The following is a 23,666-nucleotide window of genomic DNA, read 5'->3' on the forward strand; positions in this document are numbered from 1 at the left end:
ATTTGCTGCATTGCAAGGGCACATTGGCCATGCGGGAAACTTTCTGCATCGTGGGGATTAGTTAATAGCCTCATCTGCATGTATTTTATGTGTGATGAGCGCTATTAGCCTCACGCTTGATTGGACGTGCATTTGGATGCACCAATCCTCGTTTTGCATCGGGGGGTTATGGATGCGCGTCCAAAATGTGCATCCAATTGCGAGTTGAGCCGTGAGCTGGCCGCAGCGCCCGTATTGCATCAGCCTGTATAAGTAGTATATGAACAGGATGAACAATAAATCCTATTTTGTCTTTCTAGGAACTTGAAAAGCAATTGGATGTGTTTAATATCACTTTAGCAAGACAACAGGCAGAGGTTGAGGTAAGACATTTTTCAAAATTTTTGTTCTGCAAGATTACATATAACAATAAATCCAGAAACTATATAGCAAAAACAGAGCACCATACCACCACAGAATACCATGTACAGTGTGAAACAAAAATAAACAATGTGCAAACTTGTAATAGTTTTAACAGACATAAGTAATTATTTGTTACTGGATATACAATAGCACAAAATGTAAATAATCATATTAGTAAGCTTTACTTTTATTTGCAGCTATCAAAATTTGTTTTTTTGCTGTTATCTTTTAAATCCCCTGAATATAACCTACAGTATCACTTTCTCCTTGCTGAATTTCAAGGCAGTTTTACCATAGAAGTAATCTTGCTTTGTAAATATTCATATAAGCACTTCAAAATCTGATCCAGATAGAACTGTTAGCTATATAGGATGCTGTCTATTTACATAAACTGAGTTGGCTAATTCAGGGCCTGTGATTCCTTTATAATCTCTGTATTTTTTATTTTTAGCTTTGATATATATTGGACTAAAGAGTTTTTTATAATTGAAATAAAACCAAAGAAAGCTAACTGCAATTGTATATTGCTTCTTTTATTTGCAAAGCAGTATAACACTATTATAACACTATGTTCAACTTTGTGTTGAACTTTTGTTCTTGTAAGGCAGTATAAAGGTGTAACATAACAAAATAGAAAGATTATGCAGATTATGGCTTAGACGTATTAAACTTAAAACCACAATGTTTGTGGTTATAAAGTGCGATGCACTATCTTATTTGCAGGTTTTCATTGAAAGGATCAGCTTTTTTAGTTAGAATTTATAATTTCTTTAGGAACATAAATGCAGAAAGAGGTGGCAAGAGTCACCAAGTTCTCCTGCATTTTGTTTTGTGCAGTAGTGTATAATAGTGCTCTGCAGCCCTTCCACCTACCTAAAGCACATAACATAGGCCCTGGCAAACTCCAAGGTTTTAATGAAGCAAGGCAAACTTTATTTTAATTTTTAGTAAGTGAGGTATACTATGTTTATAATTGAATGTATAAAAATGACCGAGAATATCCAGCACTATCAAAATTATTAACTCAAAAAAATTGTCACAATGATAAAATGAAATGCAACATTTTTCTTGCCAACAGGGTAGCACAGACTTTACTGTCAGCCAGCATTTACTGTAGTAGTAGATGCTGATCTGCCAAGGTGTCTTGCACATGCACACTTTTTTTTATTGATTTAAGTTTCACCCCTTGAGAAAATATGCATGAATGAAACAGGGACATCAGCTTCTGCTTCTTCAAATTAGCCAATGTAAGCTGCCTTTGTTCTTTTATGGACAAAAATGAAAGATTGTTTTGTATTGTATCAGTTTTTTTCTCGTCTGTATATTTGCTTGTTAGACTTTTTTTTTCCATGGAAGTTAGCACTGCCTTTTTTTTTTTTTTAATGTAGGACCCTTTTAAGTTCTTGAACTAGTCTCTTTAAGTTTGACAATTAGAGCATAGAAAGTATGAAAGGAAATATTAAATTAGAATATCCAATTTTATATCCTAGGCAACCAAGTCTGGATTAAAGATTTACCGGCCAGGAGTAAAAGATGAAGATGAGAGCAATAAGGGTTGGTTTGGTTGGATGTGGGGTTGGTCAGGAGAAAGAAATCAAAATAAAGAAGCAGCAAAATCTGCAAGTAAGCTTTATATTCTGTTTTATTGTACTTTAGTTTTATGGTGAATGTGATTATTTTTACTTGAAGGTCAGTAAAGTTTCAGTTTATTATTTTCAGCCAACCCTCTAGGGAATTTGAGAATTTAGTATTAGATAAAAGAAATGAGCTACGAACAAGGAGAAAGTGGCCATGCTGGTCAGAGGCAGGCATGGAAGGACTTGCTACAAAAGTCCACAACCAATTCATTGTAGATCAGCCAGAGACATTGTAAATGCACTTCTATGGCCTAAGAATGGTGAAAAGAAAGAAAAAGTAGCGCAAACTTTTAAACAACTTGTTACAAAAAACATTCTCAGCCTTATTCTTGAAACCGTGACAGTGTGTGTATTCAGGGAATGGAGTGTAAACTCTTTGATATCAGAGTTGAAGGCAAACATTGACCTATTGCATAGAAACAGAGAAAAGTGATGGCCGAAAAGACCATGTGGCCCATCTTGTCTGCTCATCCACAACTACTTCTTAGCTCTACAATACCTATCGCTCCCTCAGAAACCCCTGTGCTTATCACATGCTTTCTTGAATTCAGTCTGTACCATCTCTGCTGGAAGACTGTTCCATGCATCCACCACCCTCCATGTCAAGAAATTACTTAGATTACTCCTTAGTCTACCCACTTTGACCCAATCCCATGACCTTTTCTTCTGGAGGCTCATTAGAGGCCCCTTTCCTGTGCATTGATACCTTGGAGGTATTGAAATGTGTCTATTATATCATTTCTATCCAATCTTTCCTCTAGTGTATACATGTTAATATCTTTATCTGTCCCCTTATGCTTTACAATGACCATTTTAGTAGCCACAATCTGGACAGACTCCATCCGGTTTATATTCTTTTGAAGGTGCGGGCTCCAGAATTTTATACAGTATGCTAAATTAGCTCCAAATAAGGGACTTGAACAGGGGCAATTATCACTCTTGTTTTCTGCTGACCATAACAATATATCAACAAATTCACTATATGGATAAATTTATCCTGTAAGTCTGATTTGCCGAAGAATGGATCTTCCATGCATGTATTCAGCATCATATGAGAGAATGCATGTTTAAATAAATGAATCTCCATGGTAAAAGACTGCATATAGATAATTTCCTAATATCTAATATTATGCAGTACTATAATGAAATATTTAGTCATACTGATACATTATGAACATTACTGCCAATGAAGAAGATCTGATCTTACAGTTAAATCTTAGCATTTATATGTCCTGATTTCCTCTGAGCGTGCTGTCACATACTTCTATACTTTTTGTCTTGCGCAGGGACTACTACAGTTCCTTCTACATCATCACATACAGTTGTATACAAACATTTAGGAACTCCTGGTCAATTTATATATTTCAATGAATCTCTAAATGAGTAGAAGCGGACACAACCTCTGCATGGTACAAATTTAAAGACAACCATCTTTCTGCAATGTTTAATGCAGAATTAGTATTTATTTGCTGATTTTAACAGTTTAGAAATGATTAAAAGTGAATATGGCATGCACAAATTTCGGACACCTTTTCAAGTGATTTATTACTACTTTATTATAAGTTGTTAAGGCCCAAAATGTTTTGACTTGTTAGACCTTCAGTTGGTTAGGTGAAGAGAATTTCATGGTTTAACAAATTCTCACAGGACAAGGAGGATGGTAGTTCTCACATGTGGGTGACTTCATCAGGATGGAGCCCAATCACGGAAAACTTGAGCATGCCCAGTATGCCACCAACCTTGCATCCAGCAGGGGTCCCCCTTCAGTCTCCTTTTTTTTTTCCCATGCAGCAGTAGCCTCGTGGATTTTGGAGCTCTGTGAGTTTACCTCACAAATTTTTCTTCACGGAATTCAAACTTTAAATTTAAAAAAATTGTCCCTATCCCGGGGTCCTCCATCGACCACTGACCTTAGATGCCGGTAAGTTTCTTCCCGTTGTTTTACGGTCAGTTCCCGGCAGAGATTTTTTCAATGGCACCCGACTGTCACTGACCGCGCGCCCATTTATTTTTTAGAAAATCATGGCTACCGGGTTCCGCAAGTGCCCAGAGTGCCCAAGAACCATGTCCATCACGGACTCGCAAATGACTCCAAAAGGCCGCAGAGCCTGCGTAGAGAAGGTGGAACTCCTTTTTAAAGTATCTCCATCGACTTCGGCTAAACTGGCTTAGAGTCAAAAACCTCAGTCTTCAAAGACTCCATCACCACTGAAGCCTAAACAACAAAATCCTACCAGTGATATCACTTCGCCTTCCTCGTCCTGGTCCAAGGCATCGACATCTTCTTTCTCGATGCCAGAAAAAGAGCAGATCGCTATCGCCATTGAAGTGCTTCTTCTGATGTCTGAACCGGAAGGCCATCGGCATCGATGGAGCCACCGACCAAAAAGTCCCAAGGAGACGAGGCCCCATCCCCGTCTGGACTCGGGACACCGATGCATTCTCCACCAGTACTGGTGCAGGGATCCGGAACTCTACTTCCACAAGTGGAACCTCCGGCTATGCTCTCCGAGCCTCTACCCCCGATTGCTGTGCCTCCCCTGCCAGCTTCTCGGGTGGAATTGGAGAGGATTGTCGAAGAGGTAGTGCTCCAAGCTTTGAGGATTCCAGCCTCCACCACCACCGACTCCCATACCGGTGTCCGATCCAATGCCTACCATGCTGGCTCCACTTCTGGATAGACTGGACTCATTAATCTGTGCTCTGCCATCGACACAGTTTCCAGCCATGCCACAGACTCTGATGCTGATTCCATTATCTTCGGATGAGGAACCAAATATACCGATGCCGGAGCCAGTTCCAGGACCATTGGGCTCCTTACCACTCACTGTTCTTCGAAAACACAGATGCCATCACTATCCTTGGTGCCCCCATCGATGCCACCTCTATTTCCATCGGTGCCACCTCCAGATCCGGCTGGATTTGCACCTATACGTGAACCTGAAGGTCTTAGAGGTGCTGGTGATCAACCTTATAATCCCTGGGGAGATGATTTTACAGACTCTGATTCAGAAGAACTTCTCTGAGCCTTCACCCCCAGAGGAACGTCATTGCTCCTCACCCAAGGACTTGACATTTGCAAACTTCATAAAGGAAATGTCTGAGACCATTTCTTTTAATTTACAAACAGAAGAGCATGCCAGACCCAAAATGCTTGAAGTGTTGCAATTTGTAGACGCACCTAAGGAGATCATGGCAGTCCCAGTTCATGAAATACTGCTGGACCTGCTACACTGTAACTGGGAACATCATGGCTCAGTTCCTCCTGTAAACAGGAAAGCATTTCTAGTACAATCAGTCCTCGGATTCCAAAAAACACAACTGAAACATAGAAACATAGAAACATAGAAATGACGGCAGAAGAAGACCAAACGGCCCATCCAGTCTGCCCAGCAAGCTTCACATTTTTTTCTCATACTTATCTGTTTCTCTTAGCTCTTTGGTTCTATTTCCCTTCCACCCCCACCATTAATGTAGAGAGCAGTGATGGAGCTGCAACCAAGTGAAATATCAAGCTTGATTAGTTATGGGTAGTAGGGGAAGTAACTGCCGCAATAAGCAAGCTACACCCATGCTTATTTGTTTTACCCAGACTGTGTTGTTCAGCCCTTATTGGTTGTTTTTCTTCTCCCCTGCCGTTGAAGCAGGGAGCTATGCTGGATATGCTTGTAGTATCAGTTTTTCTTCTCCCCTGCCGTTGAAGCAGAGAGCTATGCTGGATATGCGTGAAGTATCAGTTTTTCTTCTCCCCTGCCGATGAAGCAGGATATGCATTGAAAGTGAAGTATCAGGCTTATTTGGTTTGGGGTAGTAACCGCCGTAAGAAGCCAGCTACTCCCCGCTTTGTGAGTGCGAATCCTTTTTTCTTCTCCCCTGCCGTTGAAGCAGAGAGCTATGCTGGATATGCGTGAAGTATCAGTTTTTCTTCTCCCCTGCCGTTGAAGCAGAGAGCTATGCTGGATATGCGTGAAGTATCAGTTTTTCTTCTCCCCTGCCGTTGAAGCAGAGAGCTATGCTGGATATGCGTGAAGTATCAGTTTTTCTTCTCCCCTGCCGTTGAAGCAGAGAGCTATGCTGGATATGCGTGAAGTATCAGGTTTTCTTCTCCCCTGCCGTTGAAGCAGGGAGCTATGCTGGATATGAGTGAAGTATCAGTTTTTCTTCTCCCCTGCCATTGAAGCAGAGAGCTATGCTGGATATGCATTGAAAGTGAAGTATCAGGCTTATTTGGTTTGGGGTAGTAACCGCCGTAACAAGCCAGCTACTCCCCACTTTGTGAGTGCAAATCCTTTTTCCACATTTCCTCTTGCTGTTGTAGCTTAGAGCGATGTTGGAGTCACAGTAACCATGTGTATGTTTATTGAATAAGGGTATTGTCTCCAGGCAGTAGCCGTCATTCTGGCTAGCCACCCACTCTTTATTGACGGCCTCTCTTGACGGCCTTTCTTTATTGACGGCCCACTCTTTATTGACGGCCTCCACAACGACAGACTGCCCCACCAGTCTGTCGTTGTGGAGTCTGCTCAAAAGAAATCTAAAAGATCCAGGCCTCATTCTTCAGCACCTCCAGGTACAGCACTGAGACATTACTTCTCTCACTAACAGACAACATACTAAGAGGTTTTGATAACAGTAAACATTACATCCTTATAATGCTCGACTTATCTGCAGCCTTTGATACAGTAAACCACAAAATACTACTAAAAAGACTTGAAGAAATTGGATTATGTGACAAAATAAACTGGTTCAGATCCTACCTAAACAATAGGTTCTTTCAAGTCCAGATAAAAAACACATTATCAGAAAAATTTAAACTTGAAACAGGAGTACCTCAGGGTTCAGCACTGTCTGCTACCCTCTTTAACATATATATGCTACCCTTATGTCATCTGCTGGCAGGTTTAGGGGTAATACATTACATTTACGCAGATGATATTCAATTAATTCTACCAATAGACGACACAATTGAAAAAACATTAAGGGGTAGATTTTCAAAGGGGTACGCGCATACCCCCCGAAAACCTACCCCAAATCCCCCCTGCGCGCGCCGAGTCCTGGGGCTTGCATGGAGAGGCGTGCCGGGGGGGCGTGGCGGTCATGACGCGGCGTTTCGGGGGCGTGGTTTTGGCCCGGGGGCGTTCCGGGGCGTGGCCGCACCCTCCGGAACTGCCCCCGGGTCAGGTGATGGCGCTCCAGCAGCCCACTGGCACGCGCAGATTTACTTCTGCCTCCAGCAGGCGTAAATCCGGCAATAAAGGTGGGGGGGGTTTAGATAGGGCTGGGGGGGGTGGGTTAGGTAGGGGAAGGGACAGGGGGAGGGAACGGAGGCAGGCTGTGCGGCACGGCGCACGCAGGCTGCCCAAAATCGGCAGCCTTGCGTGCGCCGATCCCGGATTTTAATGGATATGCGCAGCTACGCGCGTATCTATTGAAATCCAGCGTACTCTTGTTCGCGCTCGCACAAAATTATAAAATCTACCCCTAAGTCTAGCTAACATGTACCTAGACATAATTAAACAACTACTAAACCAAATGGAACTGGTTATCAACATTGACAAAACTGAATTCCTTCACCTTGAGAGAAAAATATACTGAAATCATTCAAACACTGATAACCCTAAGAAATAACCAGAAAATTGAGCTAGCCGAAAAAGTAAGGAATCTGGGAGTAATAATGGACCCAGAAATCAACCTGAAGCAACACACATCTATAAAAGTAAGAGAAGGCTACACAAAACTTATGGTCCTCAGAAGATTGAAACCATTACTCACACCCGCCCACTTCAGAACAGTACTGCAAACACTTATCTTTTCCAGCACTGACTACTGCAATGCACTCTTACTAGGACTGCCAAGCACATCGATAAGACCACTCCAGATACTTCAAAATACTGCAGCCAGAATACTGACGGGAAAAAAGAGGAGGGGCCCATATAACTGAAACTCTAGCAGACTTACATTGGTTGCCCATCGAATACAGGATAAAATACAAGGCCTTTATGTACCATACACAAACTAATATATGATAAAGAAGCAGACTGGCTAAACACAGCCTTATGAGTACACGTTCCACAAAGAAACCTCCACTCAGCAAACAAAGCACTACTAACAATCCCTTCAGTAAAGTCAGCAAAATTAACCCAAGTGAGAGAAAGGGCTTTATCATTGGCTGGGCCCATATTATGGAACAAGATGCCCCCTGAACTCAGATTACAGAATAATCTCAAAACTTTTAAGGAAAATTTTAAAACATGTCTCTTTAAAAAAGCCTTCACTAAAGAGTCTGGAGGGTAGAGAAAGAAAGTACAGGGTAATGCAGATGAGAATGAATTTACTCAATCCTACATTTAAGAAGTAATATCTCAAAGAGATAGTAACTCAATAACATACCTGGACTTGACCAACAATACTCAAATAATGATTTTATTTATGAAATTGTAACTGAACTTTATTGGCACCTGTTAGAATGTACGATAACCTACATTTACTTACCTTAGTCTATGTGCCTATTTGCAAACCGTTGCGATGGTATATAACTTTGCGACTGTATAGAAAAGTTTTTAAATAAATAAAGAGCAGAAATCATTGGAGGTCTTCGACCGAAGAGTCTTCCATGGATCAATGCTCATAGCACGCATTGCAGCGAATCAACTTTATATGACTCAATACTCCAGAAACCTCTGGAAGAGGGTACAGGAGTATTCTGAATCTCTACCTGACGAATACCAGGAAGGTCTTAACAACATCCTCCTAAAAGGTCTAGATGCTGGCAAGCATGAGATAAGAGCGGTGTATGATATCCTTGATACTGCCTCCAGGGTTTCTGCAGCAGGTATAAGTGCCAGACGTTGGGCATGGCTCAAGTTCTCTGACTTACGACAAGAGGTCCAAGACCGATTAGCGGATCTTCCATGTACCGGTGGCAACTTATTTGGCACTAAAATCCAAGAAACAGTTGCACAATTAAAAGACCACCACAAAACCTTGCGTCAGGTGTCTACCCTTCCTACGGATTATCTATCCACTGCTAAAAGATCTTTTCGATGAGATCCTAGACTGTTTACCTATAAACCGAGAAGGTATTATCCACCTCAAGCTCTTCCTCGACAGTCTAAACCTCCACAAAGAGGTCAGATTCGTCGTCAGAACGCCTAAAACCCAACCAGCCCCACAGAGAGGTCTAGCCTCTCCAGTGGGAGGTCGTTTGTGCCTTTTTTCCAATCTATGGCACACTATCACAACAGATCAGTGGGTCCTAAATGTGATCAACCAAGGATACTGTCTAAACTTTCTCACTATACCACCAAATGAGTTACCCCATCCAGTCATAACTCTAAACAGTCACTCCCCATTCCTCGAGGTGGAGCTCTTGACCCTTCTACAATCAAATGCTGTAGAACCAGTACCTCGACAGCAATGGGGCCAAGGGTTCTACTCTCGTTACTTTCTAATTCCAAAAAAATCAGGAGGCATTTGTCCCAATTTTGGACCTATGTGCCCTAAACAAATATCTCAAAAGAGAAAAGTTCAGAATGGTAACCTTGGGTACCATGCTTCCACTGCTTCAGCAGGAAAGAGTGGCTCTGCTCTCTAGATCTGCAGGAGGCTTACGTGCACATCGTGATATACCCTCTTCATTGCAAATACCTCAGATTCACAGTAGGTCAACTTCATTTCCAATACGAAATGAAGTTGACCTAATGCGAGCCCGAATGGAAACTTCATTTCCATTCGGGCTCGCATCAGCCCCACGAGTTTTCACAAAATGCCTGACAGTTGTAGCAGCCCATTTACAGAAAAATAATGTCCATGTCTATCCATATCTGGACAATTGGCTTATCAGGGCTCAGACTCAAAAGGGAGCAATTCAGTCACTCTATACAATGTCTGCTCCAATCACTGGGGTTTTTAATCAATTATCCCAAGTCAAATCTGACTCCATCTCACACAATATGATTAATAGGAGCAGATCTTGATACCGTCCAGGCAAAAGCATTTCTCCCAAAAAGGGCATGCTCACCAACAATCATAGCCAAATCGGTACAATCTCGCCGAACCACTACGGCTCGTCATCTCTCTTGACCTTGCTGGGTCACATGGCATCCACAGTTCATGTAACTCCCATGGCTCGTCTAGCCATGAGAATGACACAATGGACTTTAAAATCCCAGTGGTCCCAGTCAAGTCAAAAGATGTCTCACATTGTCCACGTCACCAACCAACTTCGTCTCTCCCTTAATTGGTGGATACTGGAGTCCAATTTACTGATCGGACTACCCTTTCAGACCCCACAGTCTCAAATCACATTAATGACAGATGCATCCGCCCTGGGTTGGGGAGGGGCGGGCAGCCCATGTCAACAACCTTGAAACCCAGGGTATTTGGACTACGGCGGAAGCAAAGCTTCAGATAAACGTTCTGGAGCTCCGGGCAATTCGATATGCCCTCTTCGCCTTTCAAGATTCTGTTTGGATCAGGATTACTTTGTTTGAGAGGCAATCGGGTAGCAATGTGGAACCTGAACAAGCAAGGGGGCACAGGCTCCTATCTGCTATGCCAAGAGACAGCACAAATCTTGGCCTGGGCTCTCTCCCATTCTATGCTTCTGAGAGCCTCCTACCTGGCGGGCATGGACAATGTACTAGCGGACAACCTCAGTTGGACCTTTCATCCCCACGAGTGGTTCCTAGATCCCGCTGTAGAACACCGCATATTTCACCTGTGGGGTCATCCGCAAATAGACCTCTTTGCGTCACCACACAATCATAAACGACCCCATTTCTACTGTCTATACCCCAGTCACAAGACATCTCCATGAGATGCTTTTGCTCACTCATGGTCAACGGGTCTCCTCTATGCTTACTCTCCATTTCCACTCATCAGCAAGACTCTCATGAAGTTAGACAGGAGAGGGGCACAATGACTCTCATAGCTCCTTGCTGGCTGCATCAGTTGTGATTCCCCATCCTCGGCGACCTTTCAGTCCAATAACCTATTCACCTGGGCTCAGACCCAATGCTAATAACGCAGACAACGGTCTATTAAATCATCCCAACCGCCACTCGTTATCTCTGACAGCTTGGATGTTGAAAGGCTAATTCTGCAGTCTTTAAACCTTTCTGACAGTGTATCCCAAGTCCTTGTAGTTTCACGAAAGCCTTCTACTAGAAGATCTTATCGTGCAAAATGGAAAAGATTTTCCTCATGGTGCACATCAAAGGACATAGACCCTTTTTCCTGTCCCACAACAAAATTCTTGGATTACCTCTGGCATCTTTCGGAATCTGGGTTACAGACTTCCTGTATCTGAGTACACATAAGCGCTATTGCTGCTTATCACAAAGGTATCAAAAATACCACGATATCAGCATAACCACTCGTAGTTCACTTCATGAGAGGTTTACTACAACTTAAACCTCCACCACGCCCTCCAATTCTTACACGTTACCTTAATGTTGTTCTAGCATGACTTATGAAGCCTCCTTTTGAGCCCTTACATTCCTGCGAGCTTTGCCATCACACTTGGAAGGTGATCTTTTTAGTAGCCATAACATCCGCTCGGAGAGTCAGAGTTACATGCACTAGTAACATATTCACCTTATACTAGATTCCTTCACGACCGAGACATATTCTGTACTCACCCTAAATTCCTGCCAAAAGTAGTCTCTGAGTTTATTTAAATCAATCTATAATCTCTTCCTACCTTTTTTCCAAGACTTCACTCACAACCAGGTGAGCGAGCTCTCCACTCCTTGGACTGTAACTGTCCTCTTGCCTTTTATTTAGATTGTACTGCAGCCCACAGGAAGTCCACCCAACTATTTGTCTCTTTCGATAAAACCAAATTGGGAACTCCAGAAGGCAAACAGACCATATCTACCTGGCTGGCAGATTGCATTTCTTTTTGCTGTCATCAAGCAGGACTTCGTCTGCAGGAAAGTGTTAAAGCACACTCCGTAAGAGCTATGGCAACGTCAGTGGCACACCTCCGTTCCGTACCTCTTGCTGACATCTGTAGAGCTGCCATATGGAGCTCTCTCCATTAGATGCAGCTCTAGCGCTGCTAACTACATTGATGGCGGGGGGAAGGGAAATAGAACAAAAAAAGTCACTTACAAGGGACAAGAGTAACAGATAAGTATGGGGTGGGGGGGAAGTGAAAGCTTGCTGGACAGAACATAAGACTGGATGGACCGTTTGGTCTTCTGCTGTCATTTCTATGTTTCTATATGTTTCTATGTCTTGACAAAGCTGGTAGACAGGATTCCATCTTCGGCCAGTCGGTCCTATGTAACCTGTTTCCCATATAATAACCCTTCCTACGACCCAGGGAGATGATCAGGCTGCCTGCCTAACCAAAACTACCACAGTTGTACCTGTTGCACGTTGTCAGGTGTTTTGGCTACATGACATTTGGTCATCCTGTAGCTTGCTAATCATCCACATGTGAGGACTACCATCCTGCTTCTCCTGTGAGAAAGCAGAGTTGCTTACCTGTAACAGGTGTTCTCACAGGACAGCAGGATGTTAGTCCTCACAGAACTTGCCCGCCACCCCACGGAGTTGGGTCCGTTTACATTTTCTTATTTTATTTTTCGCTTGTACTTTACTACAAATGAGACTGAAGGGGGATCTCTGCTGGATGCAGGGTTGGTGGCCTGCTGGGCATGCTCAGTAGTGCCAGTCAAAGTTCTAGAAACTTTGATAAAAGTGTTCTGTGCTTGGGCTCCATCCTGATGACACCCACTGTCCTGTGAGAACACCTGTTACAGGTAAGCAACTCTGCTTACTCTGATCTGTCTACTTTCACAACAATGGACTCCTCAAAGCAGCTATCTGAGCAGTTAAAAATGAAGATAATTCACTGTAACAAAATAGGGGAAGGCTATAAAATCTCTTGAAATGCTTCTGGCTAACAATTTCAGCCATTAGAAACATTGTTTAAAAAAATGGAATTTACATAGAACTGTATAGGTCAGAGCAAGATCTGGAATACCAAGGAAAATCTCCAATAGAACTGCCTGAAAATGGTCAGATCTGCCAAACAGAACCCACAGATCACCGCAAATGTCCTGCTGAAAAGGTTAACTCAGTGGTTCCCAATCCTCTCCTGGGGACCTTCCAGCCAGTCGGGTTTTCAGGATTTCCACAATGAATATGCTTGAGAGAAAATTCTCTTGCGCTCTCTCTTGCTCTCTCTCTCTCCCAAAATCAGAAAATGCCTGTCTGGGCAAGCTACGGCGTGAAAATATTGCGGGTGTGATAAACTTAATGCACGTTGCGATAAACTACCTATGCGAAGTGCTAAAATAGCACACAATGGGATAATTCTAACATGCTAGCCACGCCCATTTTCGTGCTCACAGGTGTATTTCATGTGAAATATTTAGCATTTTGATCAATCTAGGCCTAAGTTTGTACCTGAGGTAATAGAGGGTAAAGTGACTTGCCCAATGTACATGACCTCATCAAAAAAGTCATTATCTAAAATATGGAAAACAAACCTTGATAAGCCTGAATCTTTTTGTAACAGTGCTTTGGACTAATGAAATTACAATTGAGCTGTTTGGTCTCAACCATACAAACATTTGGAGAAAAGAGTGAAGCATTTGAAGAAAAGAATACCTTGCCAGTGCTTAAGAGCATGGGTGGATGTATTATGCTTTGGGCTTATGCAACAGCCAGTGGCACAGGAAATATTTGCAGCTGGAAGGAAGAACGGCTTCAACTATTTATTTATTTTATAACTAAATATCAACTTATCCTAGAAGCTAATGTCTCACAGTCAGTGAAAAATTTTAGCTGAAAAGAGGTTAAATATTTCAGCAAGACAATGATCTGAACATACTTCAAAATCAACCATGAAATGCTTACAGGACAAAAAGATGAAAGTTCTAGAATGTACTTTACAGTTCTTAGACCTGAATATTATGGCAAATCTGTGGGGTGATTTCAAACATGCAAGAGACTTAAGAATATTTCTGAGCTAGAAAAGTTCTGCAAGGAAAAGTGGGAAAAAATTCCAGAAGCAAGAATGGAAAGACTCTTAGCTGGCTATGGGAAATGTTTGGAAGCTGGTATTTGACCTAAAAGGTGTTACAAAGTACTGACTGAAAGGGTGCACAAATCTTTGCACATGTCATATTCACTGCGTATTTTAAATCTGTAAAAATAAAACTGCAAATAGTAATTATGCATTTTAGTTTATATGTCTTAAAATTTGAAGAATGATGTCATGTTTAAGTTTGTATCCTGTAGAGGTCAAGTCAGGGGTGCTAATATTTTTGCTCACAATTGTAACTGAAACCAGGAAAAATATATGCTGTCTCAAAGTATAAAACTGTTTCAAGTATAAAACTATACATTTAGTAGTATTGTCATGTATTATGTGTGGATAGTTAAGCAGTCAGGTTTATTCGTTTTGCAATGCTTTATTTAGTTTCCTATACAAAAATTACGATGTTGCATTTGACTGAACATATTTTATTACAAATTTACTTTTATGTTTAGCAGTTATTTAGTGAATGTTGTTAATGTGATAGGTTTTGAAGATTTGATGACACCTGAAGAAAAGCGTAAACTCTATGCAGCTATTGGATATAGTGAAGCAACTGTTGACCCAACTTTGCCGAAATCAGTAAGTAAAATCTGGCTATCTTTTATTCACTAAAGAATAAGCATTTAAATCGCAAATATTTTTGATTCATTTGTAAGTGGGTATATATTTCCTCCAAGTTATTTTTTGCAATATTTTAATATCTTTATTAGCATTAGATTCTACACCAAGCCTTGGGTGTACCCTTCTGGTTGGTTTACATTCATCTGAGTACACTCCGTTTACCACCATTCTCTGAGCTATGCTGCTTAACCAGTTCCACACCAAGTTAGCAACTCTAGTTTCTGGTTCTTGAATAAAATGTTTGAAAATCTGAATTTGTCCCTTACTTGGTTCCTTAGGAGAATTGTAGGTTTTGTTTTAGTGAACAGATTTTTTTCTTTGGGTTCACAAATGCCCTCCATCCATGGCATGAGCAGACAATCATTAGGCCTTCTGTTTTGTTTATTATTGGTTTTATAAAGTGTTTCTTCTTCAGTCTCCTAGGATATTGACTTACAATTTCCTTACGTTGATACATAGTTTATATTTCTATTTTCATGAGTGTTAAATTTCAGGCTGTTTGCTGATCTTTATTATATTGCATATGAAATAGGAAGTCATTTCTTTGACAACAAGCATTCTCCTAGTTTAAGCAGAATGGTAGTCCTCACATGTGGGTGACATCTGATGGAGCCTAGCACAGAAAACTTTTGTCAGTTTCTAGAAGCCTTGACCATTACACTGAGCATGCCCAGTATGCCACTATCCACGCGAGGTCTCTCTTCAGTCTCTTCTTTTCCGTGGTGCAATTGCCTCGCAGTTCGTGGAACTCCACTCTTTTCTCGTTCATTTTCTTGAAAAATGTCATTTTTCCCCGTTTCCATTACCTGGTCCCCCTTCGCGGCTGGTGCCTCCTCAGTAGGTTAAAGTTGTCGTTTTTCATTTCTTTGTGGTCAATTCCCAACATCTCGCCTATCGGTGACTGCCGGTCATCAACCACATCGGGTAAGTTTTATGGCGTTGTCCGGTTTTCGTTGGTGCCCCCCAGTGCCCACAGACCATGTCCATTATGGATCCGCATGAGGTTTGTATCCTCTGCCTGGAGGCCTCGCATGACATCCAGGGGTGTCGCCTGTGTGATGAGGTGACCCCAAAAGGCCGTCGTGCACACCTTGATAAGTTGGAGAAACTTTTCGTTTTGTCCAAGTCTGCTCTTTCCGACCTGTGTCGGAGCCATCGACACCGAGAGGTCGTGGAGAACCACTTCATACGCTCCTTCTCACTACTCCTCTCTCCACTTCTTCGAAGGATTGTGGGGATGGTGACCGATCCTCCATGATCTCACCGATGTCCCAAACATCAGGATCCTCTGCTGCCTTGGTGCCAGGGAAAGATCGGGCCGAGCACCGTGGGAGATTCCTCATGCACAGACAACAGTCGCCATCAGCGCATGGCACCGGTTCTGGTGCGGTATTGGCGGTGGCCATATCGCCACCGAAGTGACCCCGGCCATCGAACGCCCCATCCTCCAATGTCCTTGGGAGTCCCAGGCATTCCCCACTGGTATTTGTGTTGGGCACCATGCCACCTTGGAGACCTGAGGGAAGAGCTGGTGATGCCTCGTCCCCCTCCTTTGGTTATGGCCTCACCGAAATTTCAGGAGGGAGCTGGACTGCAGGGTTCAGACCGTGGTGCTCGGCTCTCCAGAGTGTAAGAGCCGCCCGTGCCACCGGCCCCCATACTGGAGCCCGAGCCTCCGCAGTCTATTGTAGTACCCCTGCTTGAGCATCTGGACGTCCTTTTAGGCACCCTGCTGATGCAACCGGTGCCCAAGGGGCCTTCGATCCCCCAACGGCTACCGATGCCCCCCCCCCACCAGAGCGATCCATGGAGTCTTCCCCAGACTAATTGGATGACTCCGTCTCAGAGTCTTCTCCTCCAAAGATCTGTCCTTCGCGGGGTTTGTCAGGGCCAAGGCCAAGGCCATGGCTATCCCCTTCCAACTGCTGATGGAGGAGGATGCACTTCACAAGTTGCTGGAAGTGCTCCAGTTTGTCGACGCTCCTAAGGAGATCGTGGCGGTTCCTATCCACAACTTTCCTAGCGTGTAGCAGATGGACTCAAAACAAGTGGGTATAGTGTGCTCGTGCTAGCAGTTGGAGACGGATCTGACGTCAGCACGGGTACATATACCCCCACGGGAAGTGCAGCAATTCAGTAATTTCAGTCTCCAAAGCAGTTTGGAGCTACCTCACGCTCGCTGAGCGTTCTTCCAAATTCTAATGACTAAATTCATAGACGACATCTCCTAACGACAAGCCCCGCACTCCTGTGGTGATACCAGTCGGTCCCTCCCCCAGTCGAGTTTCCCGAGGTGATTTCCGTGGTCCCTCAGAGGTAAGTGCCTCGGTCCGGTGGCCGACTCGCGGCAGGGACCCAGCCCCCGAGTGAGAAGGGCTCGGGCGTGGCTTGGCCCCCGAGCGAGATGAGTTCGGGCGTGGCCTAGAGGCAGCCTCGGTCCCAGCGTGGACTTGGCCCCCGAGCGAGACGAGTTCGGGCGCGGCCTAGAGGCAGCGGGTGCACCTCCTCGAGCGCGGCAGTGAAGGTACTCACCCTCTCCCCTGCAGCCGGAGACCGCCCGGGTTGCAGCCGGGAAGCGCCGAAGACAAGGTAAGGCGTATATCTTTACTTGTTGGTCTCCGAAGGATCCGAGGAGTAGCAGAGTGTGCCTCTGGGGCGGCCTGTCAAGAGGGTCGCCATTTTGTCTGCCTGCTCGCCATCGCCTTCTACCTGGAGCGCCCCACCTATTGCTACGTGCACGGCGATAGGCGCCCGTTGCTACGCGCACGGCGATAGGCGCCCGTTGCTACGCCCATGGAGATAGGCGCCCGTTCCTAGGCGCCCATTGCTAGGCGCCCGTTCCTAGGCGCCCATTGCTAGGCGCCCATTGCTAGGCGCCCATCCATAGGCGCACATTGCTAGGCGCCCGTTCATAGGCGCACATTGCTAGGCGCCCGTTCATAGGCGCACATTGCTAGGCGCATATTGTTAGGCGCCCGTTCCTAGGCGCACGTTGCTGAGCACTGGTTAGCAGGCGCCCGCCTTTCACGCACAGCACAGACTCTGACTGAGTTCACCGGCGAGATGGAGCGTAAGAGAGCCCAGGCTTCGGCAGTACCGGCACCTCCAGAATCAGGCATAAGTCTCTGCTCTGCATGCAACCTCAGGGCCACTCAGAACGAGGATGCAGACTCCTTATGTGCCCAATGTGAAGAGGCCCTGGGAGTCCCGGGCCAGGGCCGGTCACAGCCCAGCGTTCTTGCCGGTTCCTCAGGGAACACTCCGGAGCCAGCAAGCAGCGGGGAGCAGCCAGTGAACCAGGGAGGCCTGGTACCCATGCGGCCAGATCTGGCTTCGATCTCCTGGGTGGAATTATTCAAAGGGATTCATGCCTTTGTCACGATGCAATCGGTTTCCCGACCGGGTCCGTACGTTCCTGATGACTCTGCTCCTGGACCCTCGCGGCCTAGGCGCGGCCATTCGCCATCTGATAGCCCCAATTATGGGGATTCAGATTGCCCGGAGGAAGAAGATGAGCCCCCTGAGGAGGGAGAGCTTCCCTCGGGGATGGAACCATATCGGACTATGAGGCGCTTCTTTCCCAGAGTGGATCTTCCAGGCCTGATCTCTCAATGCCTGTCGGAACTGGCTCTTCCAGGCCATGACGCCCCAGAGGAACCTAGAGTGAACCCCCTGTTGGAGGGCCTACGCCAAACTTCTCACCACTTTCCCCTCCTACAAGTGGCACAGCAGCTCATCGATCTGGAATGGGCTGCGCCGGAGGCTTCGTTCAGGGGGTCGGGCCTTGGCTGGCATGTACCCCTTAGCCCCGGCAACTAAGGACATGTTGGCGTGCCCTCAGGTAGACGCCATAGTTAGCGCAATTGTGAAGCGCACCACCATTCCGGTAGAAGGGGGGACAGCCCTCAAGGATACACATGACCGGCGTATGGACGCCATCCTGAAGCAGGCCTTTGAGGTGGCAGCCATGTCCCTACGAATTGCGACCTGCTGCACGGTGGTGACGTGTTCCTGTTTATCACAGGCTCGGAACAACGCCCCGGGAGAAGAGATGGAATCAGCTCTTTCATTCCTCACTGACACTGCCTCCGATCTCGTCTGTAAGGCAGCCAAGGGAGTGTCATCCTCAGTGGCAGCCAGGAGGCAGCTCTGGCTACGTAACTGGTCGGCAGACTCCTCTTCCAAGACACGTCTCACGAGAATGCCCTTCGAGGGATCTCTCCTGTTCGGCAGTGACCTGGAGAAACTGGCCAATAAATGGGGTGCCTCTCCATTACCTCGTCTACCAGAAGACAGGCCACGAAGGAGGCAGCGCCCGTCTGCTAGACCATCCAGCGGTAGAACCTCTCAGCGCTTCAACCCTTACGGGACTCGCTACCATGCACCTCAGTCGCAGGCCAGGAGCCAGTCCTTTCGGACTAAGCACAATAAGAGGGGAACCGGCTCGGGTTCCGGTCCCGGTCGTACCCCACAATGACAATCAGCCGGCCCATCCAGGGGTAGCAGCCATTGGGGGCAGGCTGACCCTCTTCTACCGCAGGTGGGTCGAGATTACCTCGGACCAATGGGTCCTAGCCATCATCCGAGAAGGGTACTACCTGGACTTTCTGCGGCTCCCGCCGGACAAGTTTGTAGAATCTCCCTGTTCACCCCTCAAGAGGGCGGCACTAGAGGTTACCTTACAGAGGCTTCTCTCCCTCAAAGCCATAATTCCAGTGCCTGCGGGGGAGATGAATTCGGGGCATTATTCCATTTATTTCATAGTGCCCAAGAAGGAGGGCACTTTCCGGCCCGTCCTGGACCTCAAGTCAGTCAACCGCCACCTACGGGTGCCCAGCTTTCGCATGGGAAACTCTGCGATCTGTCAAAAATTCAGTACAGCCAGGGGAATTTCTCACATCCCTAGATCTGTCAGAAGCCTACCTGCATATCCCAATCCATCGGGATCACCAGCGCTACTTACGCTTCAAAGTCCTGAACCAACACTTCCAGTTTCGGGCATTACCCTTCGGGTTAGCCACAGCGCCACGGACCTTTACCAAAGTCATAGTAGTAGTGGCGGCGGCCCTCAGGAAGGAGGGGATTCTCATCCATCCCTACCTGGACGATTGGCTGATCAGGGCAAAGTCACCGGAAGAGAGCCACCGGGTAACCAGCCGAGTTATTGCTCTTCTAGAGAGCCTAGGATGGGTAGTAAACTTGAGCAAGAGTTCCTTACAGCCATCTCAGTCGAGGGAATACCTAGGAGTCCTATTCGACACTCAGGCAGACAGTCAGCCTGACCCCCAAGAGAAGAGCGAAGCTCCAGAATCGTCTGCAGGCCCTGCTGCGCGCCACCCGGCCCACAGCTTGGGATTACCTGCAAGTCCTCGGCCTTATGGCATCCACTCTGGAGGTGATACCATGGGCACGGGCGCATATGGGACCATTACAACGCGCCCTCCTATCTCGGTGAAGCCCGCGATCACAGACTTACACCGTGCACCTACCTCAACAAGCCAGGGTGCGGAATCAGCTACGATGGTGGCTGCAGCAAAGCCACATGAGCCGGGGGTCCAGAATGTCCTCTCCAACCTGGACCCTGCTCACAACAGATGCCAGCCTGAGCGGCTGGGGAGCACATTGCGAAGAACTCACCGCCCAAGGGCGGTGGAACAGAGAAGAGTCGGGATGGAACATCAACCGACTAGAGGCACGGGCAGTCATGCTAGCATGCCTGCGATTTGCCCACAGACTTCGACACAGAGCAGTCAGAGTGATGTCAGACAACGCCACCATGGTGGCATACATCAACCGACAGGGCGGAACCAGAAGTCAACAGGTATCCCTAGAAATAGCTCCCCTGATGACTTGGGCAGAAGCAAATCTCCAGGACATCTCCGCCGTCCACATCGCCGGGAAGGACAACACCGTGGCGGACTTCCTCAGCAGAGAAAGCCTAAATCCAGGGGACTGGCAGCTGTCACCCACAGCGTTCCAGATGATTGTGAATGGGTGGGGGACCCCGGGCATGGACCTACTAGCGGACAGGTCCAACGCTCAAGTACCCAGATATTTCAGCCGCAGGCGGGATCCTCTGTCCCAGGGGATCGATGCCCTGGTACAGCCATGGCCCCAGGGGATCCTACTATATGCTTTTTCTCCGTGGCCCCTGCTGGGCGCCATTATACACAAGATTCAGCGGCACAGAGGCCTCGTTCTTCTAGTGGCCCCGGACTGGCCAAGAAGACCCTGGTACGCAGACATGAGAAGATTACTGGCAGGGACTCCACTACCCCTGCCTCCACACAGGGACCTGCTGCGGCAAGGTCCCATCCTCCACGAGGATCCGGCTCAATTCTCTCTTACGGTCTGGCCATTGAGAGGGCTAGACTGAAGACACGAGGATACTCAGGGCCGGTAATAGATACACTCCTCAGAGCACGCAAGTTCTCCACATCGCTAACTTATATAAGGATCTGGAGAGTCTTTGAAGCTTGGTGCGAAACTCACAGCACCAATCCACATGCCGCTAAGATTCCTATCATTTTGGATTTCCTGCAAGATGGACTTCAGAAGGGTCTGTCTCTCAATTCCATCAAGGTTCAAGTGGCAGCGCTTTCCTGCTACGGTCCACGGAGTGACGGCAACAGCATCGCCACACACCCAGACGTTTCACGTTTCCTGAAAGGAGTCAAACACATTCGTCTGCCACTGAAATGGCCCATACCTCTGTGGAGCCTCAACCTAGTTTTGGACTTTCTAGCGGGACACGCCTTCTGTCCTCTTCGAGGCCTGTCCCTCCGTTTGTTAACCTTGAAGATGGTGTTCCTGCTGGCTGTATGCTCAGCACGCCGCATCTCAGAGCTACAAGCACTGTCTTGCCGTGATCCGTTTCTCCGGATCACTCCAGAAGCCATCCATCTTTGCACGGTTCCTTCCTTCTTACCCAAAGTAGTCTCACACTTCCACCTCAACCAAACCATATCTTTACCTACCACAGAAGGTTTGAAGAAGTCAGAGGAAGGTCGAATTCTACGCCATCTCGACATCGGCAGGCTACTGTCCAGATAACTGGAAGTGTCAGAAGCAGTACGAAAGACGGACCACCTGTTCGTCCTTCACAGCGGGAAGAAGCAAGGGGAAGCGGCCTCATGGGCAACCATCGCCCGCTGGATCAAAGAAGTTATCAAGGCGTCCTACGTAGAAGAGGGAAAACCACCAACTCTACGGATCAAGGCTCACTCTACCAGAGCGCAAGCGGCCTCTTGGGCAGAAACTAGGATGCTGTCGCCTGCAGAGATATGTAAAGCGGCGACGTGGTCCTCCCTCCATACCTTCTCCAGATTCTACCGTCTGGATGTCCAGGCCAGGGAGGACACTGCATTCGCGAGGGCAATCCTGAACGGACCCCGGGCAGCCTCCCGCCCAGTCCGGGAGTAGCTTTTGTACATCCCACTTGTTTTGAGTCCATCTGCTACACGCTAGGAAATGTTGAGATTACTTACCTGATAATCTCCTTTTCCTTAGTGTATGCAGATGGACTCAGCATCCCGCCCGGTTGCCGGCATACATGGGGATTCACCGACTCACGGTAAGCCATGTCTTTCTTATAATAGGGCATCCACCCTGCCGGGTGTCGACGCCTTCCGGTTGAGAATCCTGGCGGTCTCCAGCTACTATCAATCTGTCAGGGTAATCCTGTTTAATTAATTGATCGGTCAGTACTCATATATCCATAACAGCTTTGCAAGGAAGATTACTGAATTGCTGCACTTCCTGTGGGGGTATATGTACCCGTGCTGACGTCAGATCCGTCTCCAACTGCTAGCACGAGCACACTATACCCACTTGTTTTGAGTCCATCTGCATATACACTAAGGAAAAGGAGATTATCAGGTAAGTAATCTCAACAATCTTCAAGGACCCCCTCCTTCAGATGTGGGAGCACCCAGTCTCTATCTCCCCTTCCAATAGGAAGGTAGATACCACCTATTTGGTGTAGCAAGCTGTGGGGTTTGAGAAGCGGCACCACCCCCACCAGTCGGTGTTGTGGAGTCCACCCTAAAGAAAGCCAGGTGCTTCCTCACGTTTCTGCCCCTCTAGGGCGAGAACATGGAGAGCTCGATGGCTTCAGCTGTAAGGTCTTCCAGAATGCCATGCTTATCGCCCGGATTGCTGCCTATCAGTTGTACATGACTCAGTACAACCGGAATCTATGGAAGCGCATTCAGGATCTTACGGAGACCCTATCTCAGCAGCAGCAGGAGGCACTCTCTGCTATTGTCCTGCCGGGCTTTGAGGCTGGCAAGCATGAGGTGCAATCCACCTACAATGTCTTTGAAACTGAAGCTCGTGTAGCCATTGTGGGCATCTGGGCCCGTAGGATGGCCTGACTCAGGACTTCTGATCTCTGTTTAGAGGTGCAGGAGAAACTAGCTGAGCTCCCCTGCACAGGAAACAACCTTTTTGAGGATAAGATCCGGGATGAGGTAGCACAATTAAAGGACCACTGACAGCCTTCAACAGTTTTCCGCTAGTTCTTCCGACGCCCCTTACTCGGCCAGGATGTCTTCCAGGCAAGGATCCTGGAAGTCCTACAGGCAGAGGAAATATTATCCTCCGGCATCCCAAGCTCGTACGCCACGCACTAGCTCCAGGGGCCGACCCCCTCGCATCAAGCTCCCAGGCCCCAGCAAGCCCTGGCTATGGGGTTTTTGACTGGCAGCAAGGGAGCACAAGTCAGTTGAACACACTTCTGACTCTGGATCCCTCAGTGAGAGGCAAGCTTGTTGGTTTCACCCATTGCTGGAAGGATGTCACTTTGGACCGATGTGTCCTTATCATAATCCTCAGGGGTACCTCAACTTCCGACAGCTCCCAGGGACCTTGTGGGGTTTGTGTGCCCAGCAAGTCATACTTCAAACAGAACTCTCCATTCTTCTCTCAGCAGGCACAATAGTCGGTCC

General features: G+C 46.7%; 1 protein-coding gene across 3 annotated transcripts in view; it reads left to right on the top strand.

The window, feature by feature from the left end:
• The window catches only part of VPS13A (vacuolar protein sorting 13 homolog A), a 745,426-nt gene that overhangs the window by 188,681 nt on the left and 533,079 nt on the right, over nucleotides 1-23,666 (top strand). For all 3 annotated transcript variants that reach the window (XM_029616432.1, XM_029616443.1, XM_029616452.1), the window contains exons 14-16: nucleotides 300-362; nucleotides 1,893-2,025; nucleotides 14,582-14,676. In XM_029616432.1, coding sequence (XP_029472292.1) covers nucleotides 300-362; nucleotides 1,893-2,025; nucleotides 14,582-14,676 — 291 coding nt within the window. The remainder of the gene's footprint in view (nucleotides 1-299; nucleotides 363-1,892; nucleotides 2,026-14,581; nucleotides 14,677-23,666) is intronic.

This window comes from Rhinatrema bivittatum, chromosome 1 (genome assembly GCF_901001135.1).
Source record: "Rhinatrema bivittatum chromosome 1, aRhiBiv1.1, whole genome shotgun sequence".
Taxonomy (NCBI): domain Eukaryota; kingdom Metazoa; phylum Chordata; class Amphibia; order Gymnophiona; family Rhinatrematidae; genus Rhinatrema; species Rhinatrema bivittatum.